Source organism: Mixophyes fleayi, chromosome 3 (assembly GCF_038048845.1).
Source record: "Mixophyes fleayi isolate aMixFle1 chromosome 3, aMixFle1.hap1, whole genome shotgun sequence".
Lineage (NCBI taxonomy): Eukaryota > Metazoa > Chordata > Amphibia > Anura > Limnodynastidae > Mixophyes > Mixophyes fleayi.
The window spans coordinates 257570116-257596244 of NC_134404.1; the positions used below are offsets into that span (position 1 = coordinate 257570116).

The 26129-nt window shown below is 42.4% G+C and overlaps 1 protein-coding gene across 1 annotated transcript in view; it reads left to right on the forward strand.

Moving 5' to 3' along the window:
• The first annotated feature begins 7364 nt into the window (after positions 1–7364).
• Positions 7365–26129, forward strand: part of LOC142144515 (protein unc-93 homolog A-like) — a 69303-nt gene continuing 50538 nt past the window's right edge. Inside the window, exons 1-2 of the mRNA XM_075203489.1 lie at positions 7365–7552; positions 14850–15031. Of these exons, the coding sequence (XP_075059590.1) occupies positions 7466–7552; positions 14850–15031 (269 nt within the window). The 5' untranslated portion in view covers positions 7365–7465. The remainder of the gene's footprint in view (positions 7553–14849; positions 15032–26129) is intronic.

The following is a 26129-nucleotide window of genomic DNA, read 5'->3' on the forward strand; positions in this document are numbered from 1 at the left end:
CCATTCTTCACGCTTCTCTGGACATTCTGGTGAACGAAAGACTTTTGAGATCCTTTCCCGGAGTTATTGGTGGCCTTCTATCAGAAAGGATGTCAGAGAATTTGTGGCCGCTTGTGAGATCTGCTCTCAATTTAAGTCTTCCCGCAGAACACCAGCGGGATTGCTCCAACCACTACCTATCCCTACCAAACCTTGGACCCACATAAGTATGGACTTTGTCACCGAACTCCCTCTTAGCAAGAGATGTAATACCATCTGGGTAGTGGTGGATAGATTCTCCAAGATGGTTCACTTCGTCCCTCTCACCGGATTTCCATCTTCTTCTACCTTGGCTGACCATTTTATTAAAGAGATTTTTCGAATTCACGGCTGTCCGTCTGAGATTGTGTCCAATAGCGGAGTGCAGTTCGTCTCCAGATTCTGGCGAGCCCTTTGTAAGAACTTGGGTATCCGACTGTCTCTATCATCGTCTTACCATCCCCAATCAAACGGCCAGACCGAAAGGGTCAATCAAGATCTCGAGACCTTCATAAGAATCTTTTCCTCAGCCAATCAAGATAATTGGGTAGATTTACTCCCGTGGGCTGAGTTTGCCCACAATAACATGTACCATGAGTCTTCAACAAAAACTCCTTTTTTCGTGGTTTATGGTCACCATCCGTCTCTCCCAGAGTTTCCTGACCTCTCTCCCACCCAAGTCCCTGCGGTGCGAGAGACTTTGTCAAAACTTTAAAACCATCTGGACTCAGGTGAGATCATCCCTGAGGAAAGCATCAGCCAGATACAAATTCTTCGCAGATAAAAAGAGGCGAGCCATTCCACCACTCAAGCTTGGAGACCGTGAATGGCTTTCTACAAAAAACATCCGCTTGAAGGTTCCGTCCATGAAGTTTGCGCCACGCTTCATCGGACCATACAAGATCACTCAAGTCATAAATCCAGTATGCTTCAAGCTACTTTTACCAAAGAACCTCCGGATCTCCAATGCCTTCCATGTCTCTCTGCTCAAACCTCTTGTTATCAATCGTTTTTCTGCTCCTCCTTCTGTACCTAAACCAGTACAGATTCATCAAGAAGAGGAGTTCGAGATCTCTCAGATCCTGGATGCTAAAATTTCGCGAGGAACTCTCCGATTCCTCGTTCATTGGAAGGGCTTCGGTCCAGAAGAACGCTCCTGGATTCGCGCTGAGGACCTCAACGCTTCAGCCCTGCTTAAAAAATTCTACCAAAAATTTCCGGGCAAACCCGGTTCCAAGTGTTCTGTACCCACCTTTAAAAGGGGGGTACTGTCACTCACCGGAGTGTGAGTGCCTCCACTCTGGTACGTGGTTCTCCATCTTTCCCGCTCACACCTGTGTGGAACCGCGGCCGTCCGCCATCCTGTCGCACTGGGGATGCGCAGGTCCCTTTAACAACTACACCTGACCACTAATGTGATTGATAGATCAATCACCCCTCCCTACTTAAGGCACCTGCAGCCTTAGGTAGTGGGCTGATCTTGAAGTCTCACTCCCAGTGAACTTCTATAGGTGTGTGCAGTTTCCAAACTGCTTCCAGCTCTACTCCTGTGTGCAGTTTCCAAACTGCTTCCAGCTCTACTCCTGTGTGCAGTTTCCAAACTGCTTCCAGCTCTACTCCTGTGTGCAGTTTCCAAACTGCTTCCAGCTCTACTCCTGTGTGCAGTTTCCAAACTGCTTCCAGCTCTACTCGTTTGTATAGTTTCCAAACTGCTTCCAGCTCTACTTGTGCTTCAGCTTCCACGCTGCTCCCTGCTTAACTCAGCGGCAGTTCCCATACCGCTACAACGCTTCACTTCTGAGCTGATTCCGGATCTACACAACTGGGTATGCTCTACTGACTATTGACTATTGCCTATTGCTCGCATACCAGTTGTATCTATTGTTGTTTGCTGCACAGGGTACAAGTACCCATATAGACTGTGTTACTGCATTGCTTCATTTAGGACAAGCTTTCACTCAAGCTACGATATCTCCTCACGCTACTACTTAGCGTTATAGTGCATATCTGCTGTGACTAGCTTCTCCTCACTGCAAGGCATCTACTCCATACAGACTATTCATTGTGCCTTCCATCTCTGCCTCACAAGACATTGCTCTACTCGCGCTGTTTCCATACAGCCACAGTTTGCCTTTCAACTTCACTCTCCTGCACCTGGACTCATTCCTTCTCACAGCAGTGGTACAACTTGCTGCACGCAGACCACTGACTTCCCTGCTACCTACCCGCACCTGGACAAGTCCTCCTATCACAGCGGTGGTACAACTTGCTATACGCAGACCACTGACTCTCCTATTACCTACCTACACCTGGACCAGACTCCTCACCATAGCGGTGGTACAACTTGCTGAACGCAGACCACCGACTACCCTGCTACCTACCTGCACCAGTACTATTCTTCCCATCACTACAGTGGTACAACTTGCTGTACGCAGACCACTGACTCCTCCTCTACCTACCATCACCTATCCACGTCCACTCCTCGTGTCTACATTATCTTCAGCCTCCAGTTTACTGCTCCAAGTCGCTGACTTTTCTCTAACCATAGCTGCAAGTCGCTGACTTCCTCAGAATATCTCTATTCTTCTGCTGTTGTGTCGCTCCAATCATTCACCTGCCTGCTTTGAGGTGCGTGCCATAACCCCGCCTCTCTAGCAGAGTTCCATCTGGTGAAACTCGGGTAAGCAACTCCTAGTGACCGTGACACTAGGTTCCAGTCTACATACTCCCTCCTCCCCTAAGGATACCAACTTCCTGATGCCCGTCACCCTGAAGTCTACGGATATATCTCTGGAATGCTCCGCCTTCGTGGATTCTAGATCTAGATCCGCCACTCTGGTGTCCAAGCTTCACATACCCTTTTCTCTTTTGCCGCAACCATTGGTTCTCACCGCAGTTAACGCTAACCATGTCAGCAACGGTTCAATCACCTGTATCACCTGTCCAGTTTGGTTGCAGGTAGGGGTTCTTCACCATGAGTGGATTAGGTTCCTGGTCATACCACAGTCCGTTAACTCCATCATTTTGGGTTTACCTTGGCTCAGGACGCATTCACTACAATTTGATATCCGTCATGCCCAGGTATCCTCCTGGGGTACTTTGTGTTTCAACCGGTGCCTTTCTAAAGTACTCCCACCCACCCGCTTACCTTGTCTCTCTCTTACCTCCCAAGTCAAGCTTCCGGAGCCGTACTTGGAGTTTATTAACTTATTTAGCAAGACTGCCGCTGAGAATCTCCCTTCACATCGTGCGTGGGATTGTCCCATCGAACTCATGCCCGGCAAAACTATTCCTATGGGTAGAGTTTATCCATTTTCTCTACCTGAGACTAAGGCAATGTCTCTGACAATCTTCAAAGAGGATTCATCAGGAAGTCCTCCTCTCCCGCGGGGGCTGGATTCTTTTTCGTGAAGCAGAAGAATGGCTCCTTAAGATCCTGTATAGATTACCGTCGCCTTAATGCAATCACTATTAAAAACCGCTATCCTCTCCCCCTTATTACAGAACTGTTTGATCGCATTCGGGGTGCCAAGATCTTCTCCAAGTTGGATCTCAGAGGGGCTTATAATTTGATATGCATTCGAAAGGGTGATGAGTGGAAGACGGCATTTAACACCCGCGATGGGCACTACGAGTACCTAGTGATGCCCTTCGGGCTCTGAAATGCTCCTGCTGTTTTTCAGAATTTCGTCAATGAGATCTTCAGGGATCTTCTGTACCAATCTGTGATTGTCTACCTCGACAATATTCTAATATTCTCATCCGATCTGTATTCTCATCGTCTTCATTTAAAGACTGTCCTCTCCCATCTTAGGAAACATTCCCTGCTTTGTAAGCTGGAAAAATGCCTCTTTGAATCTTCCCAGGTTCCCTTCCTCGGGTATCTGGCCTCAGGCACTGGTCTCCAAATGGACCCCAAGAAGGTAGAAGCCATCATCAACTGGCTACTTCCCGCTGGTCTTAAAGCTATGCAACACTTCATCGGGTTTGCCAACTATTACCGTCAGTTCATTAAAGGATTCTCTTCCATCATCTGGAAGAGGAGCCTGCTGCAAACCCTGGCCTACCGAAGCAATAATGGCCTTCAAGACCCTTAAGGAATCATTTATTGTGGCTCCCATCCTCAAACAACCAGACCAGGAGAGACCCTTTCTTCTTGAGGTTGACGCCTCGTCTGTAGGAATTGGGGCTATCTTGTCCCAAAGATCTTCTTCCGGCACTCTGGAGACATGTGGTTTCCTTTCTAAAAAAAATTCCGGTGGTGAGTCAAATTATGGGATCGGAGACAAGGAGCTCTTGGCTATCAAAATGGCCCTAGAAGAATGGTGCTTCCTTCTCGAAGGGGCCTTACACCCCATAACTGTAATGACGGACCACAAAAACATTACCTACCTCCAGGAGGCACAATGTCTAAACCCCCGCCAGGCTCACTGGTCTCTTTTTTTTCCCGCTTTCAACTTATCCTTACTTTTCGTCCTGGTTCCAAGAATTGTAAGGCTGATGCATTATCCAGATCATTTGATAATACAGATTCCCTGGCCTCCTCGTGCAACAAAACCATTCTGAATCCGATTCAAAAGGTGGCTATTACCAACTCCTCTTCCGTCTCTCCTCCTCCTGGACGCTCCTTCGTAGAACCGCATCTCCACCCCAATTACTGTATTGGGCACACAAATCTAAATTTGCAGGCCATGTCGGCTACAAGAGGACGCAGGAATTCCTTTCCAGATACTACTGGTGGCCTTCTCTGGGTTCTGACGTTCGTAAATTTGTCTCAGCATGCTGTATATGTGCGTGCCACAAGACTCCTAGACAAAGTCCTTCTGGTCTTCACCTTCCTCTTCCCATCCCCGACTCTCCCTGGATCAGCATCACGATGGATTTCATCACTGATCTCCCTCGGAGTCACGACTACAATACCATCTGGGTTGTGGTACATCGCTTCTCCAAAATGTCTCACTTCATCCCATGTAAAGGCCTTCCTTCAGCCCCCAAGCTTGGAAGTCTGTTTTTAGAAAACGGGTGTCCCCAGGAGATCATCTCCGATCGAGGAGTACAGTTTGTGGCTAAGTTCTGGAGAGCCTTCTGCACTAAGATTGGGGTTAAACTCAAGTTCTCTTCAGGCTACCACCCTCAGACGAATGGACAGACGGAGCGAGTGAATCAGGACCTGGAGTGTTTCTTGCGATGCTTTGCTTCTGACCACCAAACTTCCTGGAGTGACCTCCTTTACTGGGCCGAATTTGCTCATAAAAACCTTTTACATTCCTCCTCAGGCTATTCACCTTTCTTCATTGTCTATGGTAGACATCCTACTCCTCCCCTCTTATCAGAGGCTCCAGCTTCGCCTGTGCCGGCTGCTGACTCCCTCATCCATAACTTTTCTCAAATTTGGACCAAGACGAAAACAGCGCTTTCTACTTCTGTGCAACGACATAAGAGAGTTGCTGACCGCCGTAGGAGAAACCTTCCAGTTCTGAAGGTGGGAGACCGTGTATGGCTGGCAACTTGCAATCTCCGACTCCGAGTTCCATTGAGGAAATTGGCTCCCAGGTTCATCGGTCCTTTCACTATCGCTCAAGTCATTAACCCCGTTTCCTACAAGCTCTCATTACCTCCTTCCCTCAAAATCCACGACACTTTCCACATCTCCCTGCTGAAACCTTTAGTCCTCAACGAATTCTTCAAAGAACCTGTCTTTCCTCCACCTATCAAGACTTCTCTGGGGGACGAATTTGAAGTAGAGAGAATTCTGAACATCCGCTTTGTCCGAGGCAGCCCTCAGTATCTGGTGCAATGGAAGGGCTATGGTCCTGAGGAGAGATCCTGGGTCCCAGAGGATGATCTTCATGCTCCTCGTCTCCTTGCCGAATTTCTGGAGAAAACCAATCCTTCTTTGAGAGGGAGGAGGAAAGGGGGTACTGTCACGCGCCATCCCCGCTGATCCCCTGTCAGTCGGGGACGAACTCCTGCCCCCCGCGCCGTAGCGCTCTGTTGCTAGGCACGCCGAAAGTTACACAATATTCATTACACGCCCGAAATGTTCATCTTTTATTAACTTTCTAATGTCAGGGCTTATAAAAATGCCTTCCTTCAGTTTCGCATTGGATATGTTAGGGAATTTGGTGCAAAGATATTTGAAAGTTTCTCCATCTTTAGACAGTGCTTTTACAAAATGTTTCATCAGACCTAATTTTATAATTTTATATGTAGAGGTGGAAGTAAAACTTTATTTGGATCTACTAAACTGGATTTGATGACATTATTTTTTCTCATTTCTAAACTTTTTCGAACTGGCCAATTGTTTTTTTGCCAATGTAAATTTGTAGCTCTGCTATCCCATTCACAGAGAAAACAGGGGAATTTGGTGTAACCTTGTTGCTGGCCAAGTACCATGCATAAAATTTTAAGATCTCCACATATTACCTAGTTGTGTCTTGCATATCCAATCAGTTCCAAAACAGTTTTCAAATATTTATATGTTTCTTTAAGACTGAATGTGCTAATGGTATTGACGCGTTTGTGTTGCATTGTGCAATAAAACTGCTTTTAAACTTGTTTTTGAAGAATCTATGAATGTATATGTACTGTTTGTGTGTAGTGTGTACTGTGTGTGTGTTTATGTGGTGGTAGGCAGGGGTTAAAATGAGCCGGCACAGGGCAAAACTGTGTTGCATCTGTTGTATTTGGTTCCACCTTCGCCAACTCACCTTGTAGTTGTAGTTGTTGTGTGTGTGCAATGTTCCTTTAGACAGTATGGGGTTTAGGCCCTTTGTAAATTTCAGCTCCAGGCCCATGTAGACCTTAATCTGGCACTGGGCAGGGGGAAGTTTTATGACGAGAACTGAATTGCAACGTTCTATAACATCGACTGAATTAATTTAAGACAATGTTTTATAATAAATGTAGGCAGAATACATTTAATATTTTAAAGAATGTGGAAAATTGACTTATTCATAAATACATGTTATGCAGAAAAACGGGATGTGAAATGCAAAATCGGTAGTCGTTTTCGTACATTTTCACATAAGTTTTTAAAATAGCTTTTTCATCGCAGACCTGTGATATTTTAAAATGCAAAATTCATGATGATTGCAACTAATAATAAGTATAAATTAAAGTTATCGCTCCTGAGGTTTCCTAAGTCTCACATACTGAAAACTGAAAAACAATAACAGTTCAATTAAGTACTTAAGATACTAGATATAAGAAATCCTGTATGAACTGATAATGGATGTAATTATATGCCCTGTTGCTTGCTATTGCTTTGCAACAAGTGAATGAATAACTATTTTAAATATCATCAATCTTTTCATGTCAAAGTTCACAGTATTAACACATGGCTAACATAACACTTTCTGCCTTGCATATGTATTGTATGTTGCATTTGAATAAGAAAGGAAAGATCCAGTAGATCATTAGCAATCATTCCAAGTCGATCAGAAAAATGGACAGATACCTAAAGAACATTCTTGTTGTGTCTTTTGGATTTTTGCTATTATTTACAGCCTTTGGAGGACTTCAAAGTTTACAGGTAAGTAATGACATGCTAATCTTGATTATTAAATGCTGGACATGCACATGCTGCTGTTATTTAAATCGGGGGAAAAAATATCATTTAAAACAAAAAACATTTCATTTTTCGTTTCACTTCCATTTGATTTGATTTTAGTCATTGTCATATTATGTTTATTTTATTTGTGTGCTCTGATTTCAACATTAAATCTGTAGACTTTGTAACTGCTGTGTGAGATTCACTATTCAAAAATATATGACATAATTAAAAATCACCTGTCAGGTTTGTGAAAAAGAATGTTTTGACTTACAACATTTACATATGTAACATATACACAATACACTATGCAAAACAGAGCTTTTCATAACCATGACATGATTACCATTATACTTTTGCATACACAGGGGCCTATATATGATCAAGCAGCATTGAGACATGCTGTCACTGCAGTTTAACTTTTAACATTTCTCTAATATAGTCTTGTAGTTGAGTGATACTTGTTGGCAGTGGTAAGAGCATGCACACCAACTTTCAAAACTTGAAAGTGACAGGGGGGTAGGAAGGGGCATGGTGACGCTGCGTCGCCATAGCACAGAGCCGTAACGAGGGTGGTGCGGGCGGTGCCGTCGCCCAGGGCGCAAGGCCAAGGGGGCGCAGCAGCAGCCGCCCGCTACCTGCCTCTGTATCTTCATCCCTTCAGTTCCGCAGTGACAGGAAGTTCGGCATTTGGAACGCAAACTTGCGTTCCAAATGCTTAACTTCCTGTTAGTGGAACCACTGTGGAACTGAAGGGATGAAGAAAACCTCTCTCTCTCCCCCTTAACTAGGCATGTGCGCCTGCTTAAACTAGCGCACTTGCTGGCTCTGGAAGGACTTCAGTCATCTTGGAGTATGTGGCAGTTAGACACCATCCTAACTTTACTTCTTCACAGTGCACCACTGCAAACTTGTACTTACTCGGGAGTGCAGGCTGCAGCGCTAGCAGGGGATTAGCATGCTACTCCGTTATCACTCTGCTGTGCAAGGATAGTCCCTACTTCAGTTTGTTTTTTGTTGCCACTCAGAGGTTGCACGCAAATAAAGGATGGCTTGCTCCTATTAAAACATTGCTGCAATGTGAACTGCACAGTATTCAGGGTCTCTAGCTCTATCCTCTGACTCATTTTTTTTCTACTTTTTTTTTGTTTTTACAAAGCTTTATTAGAATTTAACAGAACATAACACAGTCAGAGCTGTCAGCAGTCATTGGATTTCAAGGGACATGATCAGAATTAAAAGTGTAGGAATAAGCAGGGAAAAAAATGTAAATATACCACAGTGTCTTTCTCTTCCCCCCCCCCTCTCTCTCTCTCTCTCTCTCTCTCTCTCCCCCCCCCCCTCTCTCTCTCTCCCTCCCCCCCTTAGGAACACAAAAATTATCTTCCCTCACAACATGTACCCTTTAAATCTCATCTCACAAGATCCTGTACATTTTAAACATATTTCTGAATCCTTCTCATCTCCTTTCAATAAATCTGCTTATATTTACTTTCTACTGCTCTTGACATTACTTTTACAGAGTGCAAAACCAATTACGGTATTTGCATAGTTGTTGAAATCATAACTAAAAGATGCTTGTGTGATATATCACTTATTACAGGTCTAAATGATTGAGCTTTATGGAAAACTCTTTTCTTTACAACCAGTTAGTTACAAGGCTTGTTATACTTAGTTATAAGCCCTCTTTGCCCTGTGCATCTGTTCTCGGTTATAATTACACTGTGTTTCTGTTATTTTGTACTGCCCTGTACTCCGTTCCTGTTTACCTTTGCTCTATATACGACCCCTTCTGTAATGTCTTACACACACAGAATACCCCCTCTGTAATTCCAAATGCAGTAACTTCCTGTTAGTGGAACACACATGCGATCTCTCCCCCCCATTATATTGGTTCCTTTAAGGCTCCGTGGAAAAGAAAAAAATCTCTCTCTGCGGCGTCGGCACCGGCTCCGCCCGCACTGAATGTCAGGCGTGACGTCAGTGAGGAGCAGCGCAGACAGGAGTCGGCGACAAGAAGGAATGAAAAGAGAAGAAAGAAGCCGATAGAGAAGGTAAGTGAAGGAACGGAGCAAGGGGCAGTAAAGGAAGGCAGCATGGCAGAGTGTGATGAAGAGAGCCATTACTATGGCATAATATTAAATAACAGATTTTTGTCAGGTAAGGTATTCTTTAATATTTTTTCTTTAACATTTTAAAACTCTTTCTTATAACAATATAGTTTTGTGTATCTTTTACTGTTATTTGAGTATTAAGTGCATGAAATATTACAGTACCTTTTGGTATGTATTTTTGCATAATTTAAATGGTCATTAGGGCAGAGAACCGGTTGTTAAATTATTTCAATCCTACCTCTATATAAATTATATATCATGTATTTGCAAATATGTGTAACAGAATTCTCTCACCCCCACATTAGGTTGGCCACACCCACTTGACAAATGTCACTCCCACTTAGATGGGGGGCGTCGGTGCCCTGTCTCGCCCAGGGCACTAAAATTTCTAGTTACGGCACTGCCATAGCACCACTATAAAATGCCAAAATTCATGGCATTCAATAGCGGGGGGGGGGAAAGGGTGGGTTTAATGACACAGATAAGCCCCGCCCCACCATTCAATGTCGTGAATTTCGGCAAATCCGGGAGGTTTGCCTCCCCAAAATTCGGGAGCCTCCCGGGAATTAAGGGAGAGTAGGCAAGTATGGTAAGAGTAATCTTACCGTCTCACCAGCCAGCCAGGCTGTCTCTGAGAATGTGACCTGAAATTGCCGATTCACGCATGTGCAGTGGAACTGGAAGTCTTGCCTTGGGCTTCCAGTTCCACATTCACAAATAGGGGTCCTGTATTCTGGATCATTAGACACAGATATGAATAATTTGAAAATAATTCAAAACAAAAATTAGACAGAAATTATATGGTGGATTGGAACTGGGGAAGCTGTTGCTATTAATTTACATTTAGAATGTTTATGTCTTTTGTTCATACATATCAGTTTTATTTTCAGCCAAATCTGTGCTAAGCTGTACACAAAAATCACCAGGTTTCACTGTTTCCCTCTTAGAAAACATGTTGTTTTCTGTAAAGATCCTATGCTATCACCATTCTGAAATGGCAATAGAGAAAGCAGGACAGTGAAGTTCCTTGTTAAATAGACTGGGGGCTACCACCGGCAAAAGTTGGCAGTTACCCCGGTGGTAGTCAGCATATCAATGCTAACTACCCCAACACTACATACCCCGACTCGGAGACACCGATGGGCACCCCCAACCTGACCAGCTTGCAGGACGACTTTTGACTACATCGACTGAGCCGGGGTATGTAGTGTCATTATTTTCAGCTTTATTATTCCGTACCCACCCCAGTTACCCAGTGATGGATATGGACAAGACCTAACTCAGGTGAAAACACTCATTTTCACTGGAGAAATGGCTTTTCTCTCTTTCATAAATAGGCCCCGTAATTCTTACTGGATTCAAATGTCTACGTGGTCTGTATCTCTGCTTTCCTTATAGCTACAATCTTGATGTAAAAACAGACCTAGGGGTAAATGTATCAACCAGCGGTTTTTGCAAGGCACCGATTTTCAGCGACATTGCAGGGGAAATTTTAATCCGCAATAGCGTTTAAGGCAAAACTTGCCTTGGAAGTCATTGCCATTTTAAATTTCCACCTCAAAGTCGCCAGAAATTGGATACTTGCAGAATCTGCTGTTTGATACATTTACCCCCTAGACTAATTTGTCCGATAGAGCATTATTTGTTAAACAGGTGTTTGGACTAAAGATATGGCTTTTCATTAGTTATCAAGATGGATTTTATGAGTGGATTTTATCGCTGCAATATGTGGGCAATAGAAAACAATCTCTTTACATATAGGCAGGGCATTTCACATATACCTGCGATCAGGGCCGGATTTACCGCTAGGCAACCTAGGCACCTGCCTAGGGCCTAGCGGCTCTCGGGGGGCACAGCTGGGGGGGACAGGAGCAATTTAAAAAAATAAATAAATAAATTCGGCCCCTCCCCTCTCCGCACGGGGGGGGGGGTCGGGTGCCGCGAATCGGGTCCCGGCAGCCTCTTCTCCTCTCAGTGTCTCAGTGATAGAGAGAGGAGGAGAGGCTGCCGGGACCCGACGAGCAATCACGTGACTCTTTCTTTTTTTTTTTTTTTACATCTGGACTGACGGAGGAGGAGCAGCGCGCAATAGAAAGGTAAGTAAAACAAGGGACAGAAGTGGTGATGGTGAAGGGGCACAGAAGTGGTGATGGTGAAGGGGCACAGAAGTGGTGATGGTGAAGGGGCACAGAAGTGGTGATGGTGATGGGCACAGAGGTGGTGAAGGGCACAAAGTTGGTGATTGGCACAGAAGTGGTGATGGTGCTTGGCACAGAAGTGGTGATGGTGAAGAGCACAGAGGTGGTGATGGTGAAGGGCACAGAGATGGTGATTGGCACAGAAGTGGTGATGGTGATTGGCACAGAAGTAATGATGGGCACAGAGGTGGTGATGGTGAAGGGCACAGAGGTGGTGATGGTGAAGGGGCACAGAATTGGTGATGGTGATTGGCACAGAGGTGGTGATGGTGAAGGGCACAGAGGTGGTGATGGTGATTGGCACAGAGGTGGTGATGGTGAAGGGCACAGAGGTGGTGATGGTGAAGGGCACAGAGGTGGTGATGGTGAAGAGGCACAGAGGTGGTGATGGGCACAGAGGTGGTGATGGTGAAGAGGCACAGAGGTGGCGATGGTGAAGAGGCACAGAGGTGGTGATGGGCACAGAGGTGGTGATGGTGAAGAGGCACAGAGGTGGTGATGGTGAAGAGGCACAGAAGTGGTGATGGTGAAGGGCACAGAGGTGGTGATGGTGAAGGGCACAGAGATGGTGATTGGCACAGAAGTGGTGATGGTGATTGGCACAGAAGTGGTGATGGGCACAGAGGTGGTGATGGTGAAGGGCACAGAGGTGGTGATGGTGAAGGGCACAGATGTGGTGATGGTGAAGAGGCACAGAGGTGGTGATGGGCACAGAGGTGGTGATGGTGAAGAGGCACAGAGGTGGTGATGGTGATTGGCACAGAAGTGGTGATGGTGAAGGGCACAGAGGTGGTGATGGTGAAGGGCACAGAGATGGTGATTGGCACAGAAGTGGTGATGGTGATTAGCACAGAAGTGGTGATGGGCACAGAGGTGGTGATGGTGAAGGGCACAGAGGTGGTGATGGTGAAGGGGCACAGAATTGGTGATGGTGATTGGCACAGAGGTGGTGATGGTGAAGGGCACAGAGGTGGTGATGGTGAAGGGCACAGAGGTGGTGATGGTGAAGAGGCACAGAGGTGGTGATAAGCACAGAGGTGGTGATGGTGAAGAGGCACAGAGGTGGTGATGGTGATTGGCACAGAAGTGGTGATGGTGAAGGGCACAGAGGTGGTGATGGTGAAGAGGCACAGAGGTGGTGATGGTGATTGGCACAGAAGTGGTGATGGTGAAGGGCACAGAGGTGGTAATGGGCACAGAGGTGGTGATGGTGATTGGCACAGTGGTGGTGATGGTGATTGGCACAGAGGTGGTGATGGTGATGGGCACAGAGGTGATGGTGAAAGGGCACATGTGATATTGTGAAGGGGCAAAAGTGACAATGAAGGGGCACAGTGTGATGATAGAGGGACAAAAGTGACAAGAGCACATACTTGGATTTATGCGTATTATTTTTGCAAACAACTTAAGTATTTCTGCCCTGACTTCAATATTTATTATGTTGTTTTGACCCAACTACTTAAAAAAACGGGACTGCTTGGTAATTATTTAGGGGTGCCTTTTTCTGCAGCAGGGTGGCCTTGCTCTTTTCACATGTTAGGTACGTCCCCAAAGATGCAAGCCACGCCCTCACCTCCTTTGGCGGCGTGCTTTCATATCTACTTAACTATAGGGGTATATGGTAGGCATGCGGCGGCACATGCTTTCATATCTACTTAACTATAGGGGTATATGGTAGGCATGCGGCGGCACATGCTTTCATATCTACTTAACTATAGGGGTATATGGTAGGCATGCGGCGGCACATGCTTTCACTTCTACGTAACTATAGGGGTATATGGTAGGCTGCAAAAATATAGTGCTATGGATTGTTTCAGGGAGGGGGCCCAAAAACAGTATCCTGCCTAGGGCCCTATGAGGTCTAAATCCGGCTCTGCCCCTATGGAGGCTTACCTTCAGGGGTTATATAAAGCATAAATGAGGGTCAAGCAATCAGCATATTGCTTGACCCAAAGTGCGTAATGGGCCAAAGTGTGGGTCTAATGTGATTGCTCAGCAGGAGAGTACAGCTGTAAATGTATACTTTTGCTCTTTGCAAATTACCCCCTCTGTGATGTACAAGTTATGTTAGCAGCAAAACATTCATAAAAAGTTGGTAGTATGAATTCTGGTAAAATTATTTAAAATGCTAAGAAGAGATCCCTGTCATACTTGACCATGGACATACTGTATATGTGCATAATCTAAACAACCATTTGTCACATTTTTATTAGGTTTGGTGGTCATTTTTGGGCCTATTTACTTAATTCTAGACAGTTAGGTCTGTAATGGACTAATTGTCCGCAGTGTATAAGGGCACCTTTAATTGAGCTGGTGAGTGAACGCTTTCTCACTGTGCACAATACTTTGTTTTTAACACCCACTAAATTCAGCAGTAGACTGTTTGCTCATCCACTCTACAGCAGATAAACTGAGTTTACAGTTCAAGGCAAATATATTTAAAATAAGATTGATATATGGCTCTTTCCCTCATTGCATCACTTGCTAAACAAAACACAAATTACATTTGTTCATCCAAAGTTCAAATATTAAAATAAATAAAATGTACTAAGACCTGTACTGAATTATATTTCTCCAATAATTGCATAACTTACAATATACATATGACACTTGAAATAAGGCAACACAGATATTCATTCATTGTACTCATTTTTCAATATCTAAATGATGTATAATTAATGAATATAAAGAATGCATTTATAGTAAGGAACATGTGCATGCTGGCAGTGTAAGAGCATTGGGCATATGGAAATTGAGGTTTGACTCTTGATACAAATACTTTCATTTAGTTTAATTGAGCTACAAAATGTGCACTAAAGTCTGTTCCATGTTTTGTTCTAAACATATAGAATTTCTTCATATATATTTTATTTTATTCATATTTAAAATTCATTTTAAACTCTATAACTATTTTTTATAATTAAGCTAAAATTGTCCTAATAATTGAATGTTCATTTTAATTTTTAGAGTAGCCTCAATGCTGATGAAGGCCTTGGTGTTGCTTCACTGAGTATCATCTATGGGGCTCTTATTATCTCTTCAATGTTCATCCCTCCGATTATGATTAAAAAACTTGGCTGCAAATGGACAATTGTTATCTCGATGTGCTGTTATATCACGTATTCTCTTGGAAATTTCTACCCTAGCTGGTACAGTATTTTTATTTTATCACATAATATAAAATATATAATTAAGTAGCTTAAAACGTATATGCTTTTGAGCAAGCTTAATGATAGCCAGCCTAGCACAACAACTACGTTATTGATGAGCATTGTTTATTTTAAGCTGAACTTTGGGGTTATTACTGTTAAGAGCTTGCATAAGGATAAATATGTTTTCTTATTTATCCACTTTCATTCAGAAAGTAGATGGTGGTGGGGCATTGAAATGTTACTATTCCACCTCAAATTTCCTGTTGTGGCTCGGTGCTGAAGTATCGTATTGTATTGTTCACAGAGGGTGATGATACAGTAAATAAAAATCAAGCCACCACCACATTGGGCCTAGTACAGACATAAGCCATAATTAACACTGCATGTAATTTTCTGCCAATCTCCCCTTCCCCCTTCTTTGGATGTTTCAATCTCTGAACATGGCTTATATAAAATAGCTACTGATAAAGTTTGCCAATAAATTTGCTCCCATACATTGACAGAATTTAAGATGTGTGATAGTATGTGTATCGAAATGTAGTATATCTAATGACTATTTTCTGTTGAATCTATGTATAACACTGTGAATATTTTATGTAACCTTTCAAAGTGTATTTTGTTATCGCACCTGAGTCTGACCAAGGCAAGTGTCAATGGTCTTTTGAAAGTAGCCAGGCCCAGAGACAGATCTCTGAGTAGTTTGTGTTAGGCGTAGCCAGGTAGAAAGATCAGAGGTGAGATATTCTCTGGGGTGCCCAAACATATATCTTAGTGATAGATAATTTACTTTGGGAAAACTCATTTTGGGCATCCATCTAACTTAGGTGAAAAATAAAATTCCTAAGGTGGGGGGTGAAGAGCCCAACAAGAAATGGTTTAAAAATCCTTTGTTACAGACATCAGATTGTTCATTTCTTTGAGGAGGGTCTACCATGACTTAAATTTGCCATTCTTCTCAATGTGTACTCCTCACATGCCGATTATTGAACTTGTAAGTAGGGATTCTGGTTTTATATCCTATTTTATTTTCTGAAACTCATTTGTGCAAACCTATTATCTCTCTGTTTATTAACTTTTTGTAAATAAACCTTGGAAACATTTTTAAGATTAAACATATTTTATCTATCATACTCTCTGTGATTCTTTGTGAATTTAGGAAGCCCAGGGAGGCTCATGCTACATGTGTATGTGATTTATTTGTGAAACATTAATAAGTGGTTCTGGTGAACGTAAGGACACCATAAAAAATCCTTTGTGGTGGCAGAAAAGGTGTATTCATTGCTAAGTGACTAAGGTGACACCAATCACGGCCAGCTGTTCAGATTGCTGTATCTGGGACAGGCTGCACATTTGTGACAGTATGCTTAATGTACATTAGATTACATTTAAGAGGCATGCTCTTTGTTGCACAGCTTTGCCAGTGTTATTTCAGAACCCTGTTTTTTCACGCTGTCGCTATGTGGTCTAATAGCTTACTTTTTTAGATACTTAACTATGTAAGATTTGGCAGCATTACCTTGAGATATGTGGAAGATATTTGTCAACAAACAAGCAAACAAACAAACTTCTTATAAATATATATATATATATATATATATATATATATATATATATATATATATGTAGGACTATATAGGATGATGTTCATTATTTAATTGCTCTTAACATACTCATTGCTTTGGACTTTATGTTTACTTTGTATTATTTATAGTGACATTCGCCTTGCATAGTGTGGCATGCAAATTAGCTGCACAAGTACAACAATCCAATCAGTTTATTTATTAGGATTTTGCAGTTGGATAAAAAATTGTGCAAATATTGGTCCAAAAGAGTTTGCTGAAGCAGTTCATTAGTTTTTCACATGGTCTCAGAATTCAATAACTGCATTTTACTATAGGTATCATTTCAGTTTACAGCAGTTACAGAGAAATGTTATTATTAAATGTTGCTTCTGCTAATAAAACTAGTTCCAATAGCAAGTGAACATCTGCAAATTATGATTAAAATAACCATCAGACAATTGATTATTGGCTATAAAACCAAATTGATATGACCATTTGGCTACATGAGGCTGCACTTTTACACCGCAGCTTGTGGTGACTAAAATGGTAAGCAAAGGAATGAGAGAAAAGCAGGAATATTTCCACTCCCTCTCCTGTAACCTACACCACTCATGCCAGTCATTGGAATACAATGATTCTACAAAGGAGCACAGGGAGCTTGAGTTTTCCTGTGCTCATTCTGTAATTAATTACTGCAAAAGAGCCCAGTGAGTGGAGCACTGACAGAGTTGGAGACTGGGGAGAGCCATGCTGGGGAACAGGAGCTCAGGTGAAAATCCCCCCTGGTGCCATCCGAGATTAATTTTTCATCTTGTCTTATGAGAAGAAATGTGCTGTCAGTCTTGTCCCCTGTGCACATATGAAACAGACCTCCCAACATGACACACACATTACAATTTATTCTGTACCTGAAATCCACACTTATTTTCCTAATAGACTTACCTAGGATGAATTATTTAAGTGTGGTAGATGGAGTTCTAGATAGGGCTGGACACCTCTGATTGAAGTGCAAATACAAGTAAGTGGCCCAAACTCTTTGAGTAGCGGCCCGTGTCTACTTAAAACTGCAAGCATATGTTTAGCCCTAGCCCACAGAAAAATTCCAATTACATATACAATATAATATACTATATACTTTACAGCATACATTGTGGCCTCTCTGAAAAGTTTTATACCACTTCTAGCCTCATAGTTGTAGTTATAACGTGAATTTATGATTTATATATTTAGACTATCATCATCTTCACCATTTATTTATATAGCGCCACTAATTCCACAGTGCTGTACAGAGAACTCACTCACATCAGTCTCTGCCCTACCGACTAGGGTAAATTTGTTAGTAGCCAATTAACTACCAGTTTGTTTTTGGAGTGTGAGAGGAAACCGGAGCACCCAGAGGAAACCCACGCAAACACGGGGAGAACATACAAACTCAGATAAGGACATGGTCGGAAATTATTTTGGGAAAGTATGGATATGCATGTTTTGGCAAATGGAGGAACCAAATGGTCGAACATCTGGCATATTAAACAGATCCATAACCACCATATACCTTTAAATACATTATCATGTACGTTTCCATGCCCACCATATACAGTTCAGTGCTTGTAGTATACAGTTTACTATAGGAACACAACTGTAGCCCTGTAACTAACAACATAGATTTTTACTTATTATTGTCTAGTGGCTGACCCAGTGCCTGAACAATTTTCCCCAGTGTTGGAGTGTGGGAGTTTGCCATGTGGAATGCTCTGTTAAGAGGACCATATTAAACAGTTCTCCCGCTTCCTACCAGACAAAAACTGTGTTATCTCCAACCCTGTGTCAGACAAATCACATGCAAGCAACATATTTTAAAATCCTCATGTAAATCACAAACAATATATGAAAAAATTCCACAACCTTTAAAAGTACTTATAATTTGCTATTCCCTCTTGTGATTTACATCACTTAGGAAAAGAAGCATCTAATCTCTTTCTATTTTTTTCTTCTTCTATCTTTGTTTGCACAGCGAACACAATCCAATAGTATTTGCAGTGGCATCCAAACATATAATGATACATTTTATGCTAATATACAGTTAAATATCTGTTGTAACAAGTTGTCTTTGATGTAATCCTACTATATAGCTAGTAGTTGCCTAGATATCAGGCAGATATTCAAGTCATTGGCATCGTCTAGATCTGAGGCGAGGATTCTAATTGGCTTTCCCAAGTCACCCTTCAAGGGAGTTATGATCAGGCATAAATGCATAATTGGGCTCTGTAGTGGCCACACCCCCTGCACTAGTGTAGTTCTGTCATTGTATAAAGGAACTGGAGTGAATTTATAAGATAAGGGCATGAAAGGCAGAAGAGGATCAGAAAAAGTAGAACAGGCCAGGGTCAGTGTTGCAAGTAAACTGTCAGAGTCCAGAAAAAGTCAGGTCAGTTTCAGAAGGTCATACAGAGTAAAGCACAAGCACAACAAATGCTAACATGTTGCTAAGGTACCAAAGAATTGCCTGAAATGGTTTAAATAGAGAAGCATAAGACTTCACAAGCATGTGCAAAACAAGTGCCTTCTGGGTGCAAGTATAAAATCATCAGCCTCTCTAGGAGTAAGTATATAATGATGCTTGTCAGGGATACCCGACTCTGCCCACTCCCCGACCTAATAACTTATCAAATAATCAAACAGTCAAGAAATATATCACCTCTATTTTATTAGGAAATCGCTCCTGTCTACCTTTACCAGTCACAAACCGCACTCTGCGCAATCGTGACCTGGAAGTTTACTGTAAGGGGACACACAGGATTCCAAACTTAATTTTTGCACTCAGATATCTCTTAGGTTACAGATTTAACTGATCCCTTCCCCAATACAAGCACACACTTCCACACCTCTCCTGAACTGCCAAAATCTATCTATAAGACCCGTAGAGAACCTATGACTGAAATACGTAGTTGTGCACACTCTGTGCTCTGATGGCTAAAAGAGTTAACACTTTTCACACTGGTATTTAAAGGGTTAACACAGCCAAGCAATCAACCCCTTCTAAGCGTTAGTCTTTCAGACTCATATTTAATTTAATATAATTATGAAGTGCTGTCATTTGGCATGCTTGATATTCATACACTACTGAATAAAATGTAAGAAATGCTTTATAAACTTTCTTGTAAAAACTAAAGCCTAAACTATACATGCATACATTCCACATAAATCCTCCAGATGTTTTACATTGTTAAATAGCAAAAGGCACTATTTACACATTTGGAGGTCTTAGCATTAATGTAACAATTTTCACACATTTTCTATTTAAATATATTTACTCAATGAAAATAATATTCTTTATTGCATTTTGCATACATACATGCAATAAAGAATATTATATATAGAGCTTACATATTGATAACAAGGCTTTACTGACACTTGAACATTTAGAGCCTGATTAGGATGCGAGTCCAACTGCAGGTTGCAAAATTACAGTTTGCTTCACAACATATGCACACATGCACAGTAAAACAAAGTGGAGTTTTGAGTTAGACGTAGCTTGAACTTGCTATTACCTGCCTTGAGGTGGCTTGTGAAAAGCTGGTACAGGTTACTTACAGTATGGATTTGTATATGTAACTGTAGAACACTCTGGGCCTGATTATGACTAATACTTTTGCATTACATGACATGCTAAATATAAAAACAGACTCATCTTTAATTTAAAATCCGTTTTCCACACTCAACTCCACTTGGCTATTTATATGGGTCATGGTAATCTTTGCCATTCATTTAGTTTTTATTAAAATAACTATATAGTGGAACGGAGGCATGAAAGAGCACTACTGAGGGTGGGGGGAGTTGTCTTCAGCCTTCGCATGGATAATAATATGAACAATTATTCTCTTATAATTTAAAACGCATTTCAGTTTATACCTTTCCCTCTCACAATTTTGCCCCCCCAAAAAATCGTGCACCCCCAAAATGTTTGCACCCTAGGCTGTAGTGTAGTCAGTCTATTGGATAATCAGGCACTGAGAATACCCCATGGAGATGCAGCCTATTTACAGTAGGTCACATCTCCAGATATGCCTCTTAGGAGAGGTGTATCTGTTGCAACTTCTGAATGGCTGCTGTAAACATACATACTACTCTGAAGATCTTCAGCAGTATCTTTACTGTATATAAAAAAAATCTGTTCCCCGCAAAGTGCTACAACCTGGGCTGGTTATTGCTAATGAAAGGGTACAGCGAGTGTGGTGTCCCCCTGCAAAAGCGGCAACCAGCATGAGGCTATGTCAGGCTGTGGCAGTTCACTATAACAGGTTGATCCTCAGCGTGGGGTCCCAAATAATAAACTCTGTGTATTCCGTTGCACGTTGGCAACCCTAGCATTGGAGCTCCTCCTGGCACCCCTAGATGGTGGGCGCTAAGGCAATGGTTTTAAGTATTAAATTAATTAAGTACATTTGTGAAACTACAAGTCTAAGCAAGGCAAACAAATTAAATCAGTGTACTGACTCCTTTCAATCATTTGGAAAATAATAAAGTTTAAAACTAAGGATTTGGATATACAAGCTGGATATTCATTGTTACAGTACATACATATCAGCACACATTTCCTTGCAGGCATAGGAAAAAAGGCCTATGTTCTATTAATGCTTAGAATCCCTCCTCTTGTGTTTGTTTTATAGTACAACACTTACATTCTACAATTATAAATTCTTTAGAATTATCAGGGATGAAAGTACAACATTCCTTACCTATGAGGGCATAGGTCTCTCCTCCATTAGCCAGCAGAAAATCCAATGCTATTCTACTTTGCAAAACAACTGATCTATTTGCAGAAAGCTCAGGACTAATATTAGAAAGTGCATATGCAGTTTCACTTCAGACCATCCCCAATATCACAGATAACAACGGTAACTCCTCAATGGCACATTATTCACCATAACCTAGATTTAGAATAGACAACCTTTGTTTGTTGCTACAAGGTGTCTGAGTGTCCCAGAAAGCAAAGTTTGAGTGTGTCTGATGGCAAGTAGGATGGATCCTAAATAACAATTCCCCCAGCAATCTATGGGTAACCACCAATATAACCTTATTCCACCTAATTAAAATAAAACTCTTGGCAAATGCTTATCCCATGTAAGAAATAATAACCTTTTATATATTGTTCATTGCAGAGAATAGCATTTAGATTTGTTCTTACAAACAATTTGTCAGTAACTTTATCAGCCCCTATACCTGGGAGGTGAGTGCATCTGATTTTAGCTGCATTTTAATGATGATAAAAGCATATATGTCACTCTAACACCTTGCATACAACAACATACACTTGATGCTGGGATGCAGACTTATTTGTTTGGATCAAAATATGAACCAATACCTCATGTTTTTATTTTGTTAGATACGCAGATATGCAGTTTTAGGAATAAGCGATAAAAACTCTTGTTTTGTTTACATATGGGGCGTTTATATTGCCATGCAGTTGGGACCGTAAATGATATGGATTAATCAAGCAGGGGCTTATTTCTTCTCTGGATCTAAAAGTCAGTTTGTAAAACTTTTTATAGTCCTTTTAACCAATCAAATTAATTTATTAATCAACAACGACATTTGTTATAATATCTTCAGCAGACTTCCACAGAATCACATAATGAAATCTTAACTCCAGTCACGGACTCTGATGTTCTCTTCCTCCTCAGCTTTTCCTCCTCTTTAACATGTTCTCTTGACCCTGCTTTATCCCGCATTCTCCACTCTCACTCCTCTAACACTTGCATTCACATAGCTCACCTTTTCAACCTCTCTTTCTACTGGCAACTTCCCTTCTGCTTTCAAACACGTGCTCAGCACTCCTAATGTCAAGAAACCATCCCTTGACCCTGCCTCTCTCTCCAAATATTGCCCCATATCCCTACTCCCATTCCTTTCCAAACTTCTTGAATGGCTGGTCTACTATTATTTTGAACCTTTATTTATAAAGCACCACAAGGTTTCTGTATTGCTTCACATATTATAAACAATACACATTACAGGATAAACAGCACATAACAATAATCAAGTACTATTTAGACTCCAAAGGCTCCAAGCACGGCCAATATCAGTGTAGCTGGAGCAGAAGTAATAAGTATTGAGACAGGAGCGAAGAGGGCCCTGCTTGTAAGAGCTTACATACTAAAGGGAGGGCAAACAGACAGCAGGCACACAAGGGAGACAGTGGAGGGTATCAGGCGCAAGAGGTGCACGTACAGGGACAGTGGAAGAGGGAGGTGAGCAGAACAAGAAATGGAGAGGGTTAGGAGGATGGCTGGTAGGCTTTGAGGAACAGATTTAGGTGCCAGTTTGAAGGTGCACAGGCTAGAGGACAGTCGGATAGAGCAAGGGAGGTACGTAGTTGAAAGCGACAGTATTGGGCAAGAAACTGACTGTGGGGGGCAAAAGTGAGGGAGCAGTCGAGGGTAAAACCCAGGCAGCGGAGTTGGGGAATAGAAGAGATGGTGGTGTTGGTAATAGTGATAGAGAGATTAAAGTGGGATGATGTTTTTGAAGGAGGGAAAACAATGAGTTATGTTTTGGCAATGTTAATTTTAAGAAAGCATGAGGACATCCAAGAGGAGATGGTGGAAAGGCAGTCAGATACACGAGAGTTGGGGGGAGAGTGTTCAGGAGAAGAGATGTAAAGTTCAATGCCATCAACGTAAAAGGTGATAATGGAGACCGAAAGAGGAGAAGAGATCACAAGAACAGAGCCCTGAAGAACTCCTTTGGGTAGGGCAGAGGGAGGAGAGGATGAGTCAGCAGTGGAAACAGAGAAGGAGCAGTTGGCGAGGTATGAGGTGAACTATGAGAGGACAGAGCCGGAAAGGTCATGAGAAAGAAAGTTCTGCAGCAGGAGGGGTGGTCCACGGTGTCTAAATTATTTAACATACTTTCACTTTATTCACTCCCTCATTAATCTCTTGCAATCGGGCTACTTCTCTCTCCACTCCACTGATTCTGCCCTCACCAAGGTGACTAATGTTCTACTCTTAGCTAAGTTGAAAGGCCACTTCTCCCTGTCTGCCGCTTTGAAACAGCTGACCACCCTTTGATCCTTTACACCCTTCACTCTCTTGGCCTTCATGGCACTGTCCATTCCTGGATTACCTTCTACATCTCCAATCATTATTTCAGTGTTTCTTCCTCTGGTACCTGCTCTCTCCTTTCCCTCTGTCTGTTGGGGTTCCCCAAGACTCTGTTCTTATCCCATTACTTTTCTCTCTTTATACCTCTTTTTGGTCAACTCATCCGCTCTTTTGACCTCCAATATCATCTTTATGCTGATGAAACTTTATTATACCTTTCCTCACCTTCTCTGTCTTCCTCCCTCCCGTGTGTCCAACTGCCTCTCTGCCATCTCCACCTGGTGTCACATTACCCGTAGAATATGGAACTGAGGTACTAACCCTGGTTGACGCTGGCAGGCCCAGAGGTGCGAAGTCTAACAAGTTTCCCGGTACTCACCAAGAACCGCCGCAAGGCCGGATGGACTTTGCTGCCGAGAACTCGCAGGTCGCAGTCCTCTGGGTTGTCCCAGGGCACAATACTACGGAAAAAGTAACTGGAGAACACAGAGCTACACAGGGGTACAGTGAGATAGAAAAATTATTACAACAGCCAAAACGGTACACGTGCAGGCAAGACAGGACACAAGCGGAAGGCTAAGCAGAGTCAAAATGGAAACCAAGATTGGTATAACACGAATAAATAAGGAGAGTGTTCAGCAGGCAGAGGTTCGGTGCACAGGGTTTAATTAGGAGAGTAGTCATCAGACAGAGGTTCGTTACACAGAGATCAATCATGGGGAGAGACCAGATCAGATACAGGGAACAGGTCCAGGAGTCAGGAGCTGGCAACAAAGTTGCTCTGACACTGCACGAGGGTCAGGGCGCTGTTAAAATACAAGAGCAGATTTCAAAAACCCGCCCCAGTGAGCCGTCACATGAGCCGATACCTGGAAGTGCCAGGCAGCCACGAGAGCGAGACAGAACTGAAGCAGTTACGCCTGGATGGCTGGATGCTACCTTAAGCTCCACATATTCAAAACTGAGCTTATCATCTTTCCCCCACCTAACGTCAAATCCCTCCCTCTAATCTTAAGGTTGATGGTGTCACCTTTTACCATAATTCCCATGCACGCTGCTTGGGGGTCATTATTGATTCTGCCCACAATTTCACTCCCCACATCCAGTGCTTTGCCCATTCCTGCCACCTCCATCTTCGCAACATTGCCCAGATTTGCCCTTTCCTCTCCCTGGATGCCACCAATACCATCATCCATGCTCTTGTCATCTCCCTCTTTGATTATTGCAATCTTCTCCTCTCTGACTTGCCTGACAAATGTCTGTCCTCCCTGAAATCTGTTCTGAATGCGGTGTTCCTCTCCTGCTATGCCTCTCTGCAAGAAATTCCATTGACTCCCCATTCGCTCCAGAATACAATTCAAGTTGCATACCCTCACTTATAAAGCTCTCTTTTAACGATGGGTACCTATTACCGATGATTGGAACCCCGACAACAGACATCCCAACAGGAATACACTGAAGGTGTATTCCCCGACAGACTACTAATACTGACAGCTTGAAATACAGATCTGAAACACTGCCGATGAATGAAGATAGGTTGTGATGATGTCACTTTGAAGGTCCACACTGGCATCATCTCTGCCTGCCGGGTTTTTCATTCATCTGCAGTGTTTCAGTTCTATGTTTCAGGTTGTCAGTATTAGCAGTCTGTCGGGGAACACACCTTTGGTGTATTCCTGTCAGGGTATCCATTGTTGGGGTTCCGATCATAATTTTAATAACTACCACCGCTCTTTTTTGCCTCTCCCTCCTACATCTCCAAGAAATAAATACTCGTCAAGAAATACTCCCCTAGTCGCCCACTACGTTCTGTCAATGATCTTCGCCTCTCCTCATCAACTATCACCACCCCACACTCCAGCATTTAGGACTTCGCCTACACTGCTCCCCACATTTGGTACTCTATACCCCGCCCAATCAGACTTATCAACAACCTTAAATGTTTCAAAAACTCCCTCAAAACTCACCTTTTTCACACTTGACTACTCAACCCCATCCTAAGACAATTCCCTACTCACGCTCCACTTGCCCATTTCACTCCACCTCTTTCATCTTCATTTACTATCCTAAACCCTTTAATTTTAACTCTCACAGGTTTGGCACTCTATAGCTCCTATCTCCTTATCCTCTTTGCTATGTCTCCTTTGTTCTAGTTGTGTCTTGTTATGTAATTGCTTCTATTTAGTCTTTACTATTGATTTTTACTGATTCTATTGTTTCTTTTGTCCTTTACTTATCTGTATTTTTTCTGTTAAAATTGTGTTGATTGTGCAATGTTGGGGTTTCTGTGGCACCATATAAATAAAGATGATGATGATGATGGTAACAGAAATACATTATTTATTGAATCAATTTATCTATATGTCATTTGAATATAAATCACATGATCAGTACCTGAAAAAGCCTATTACATTTATGTTTACCTAACCT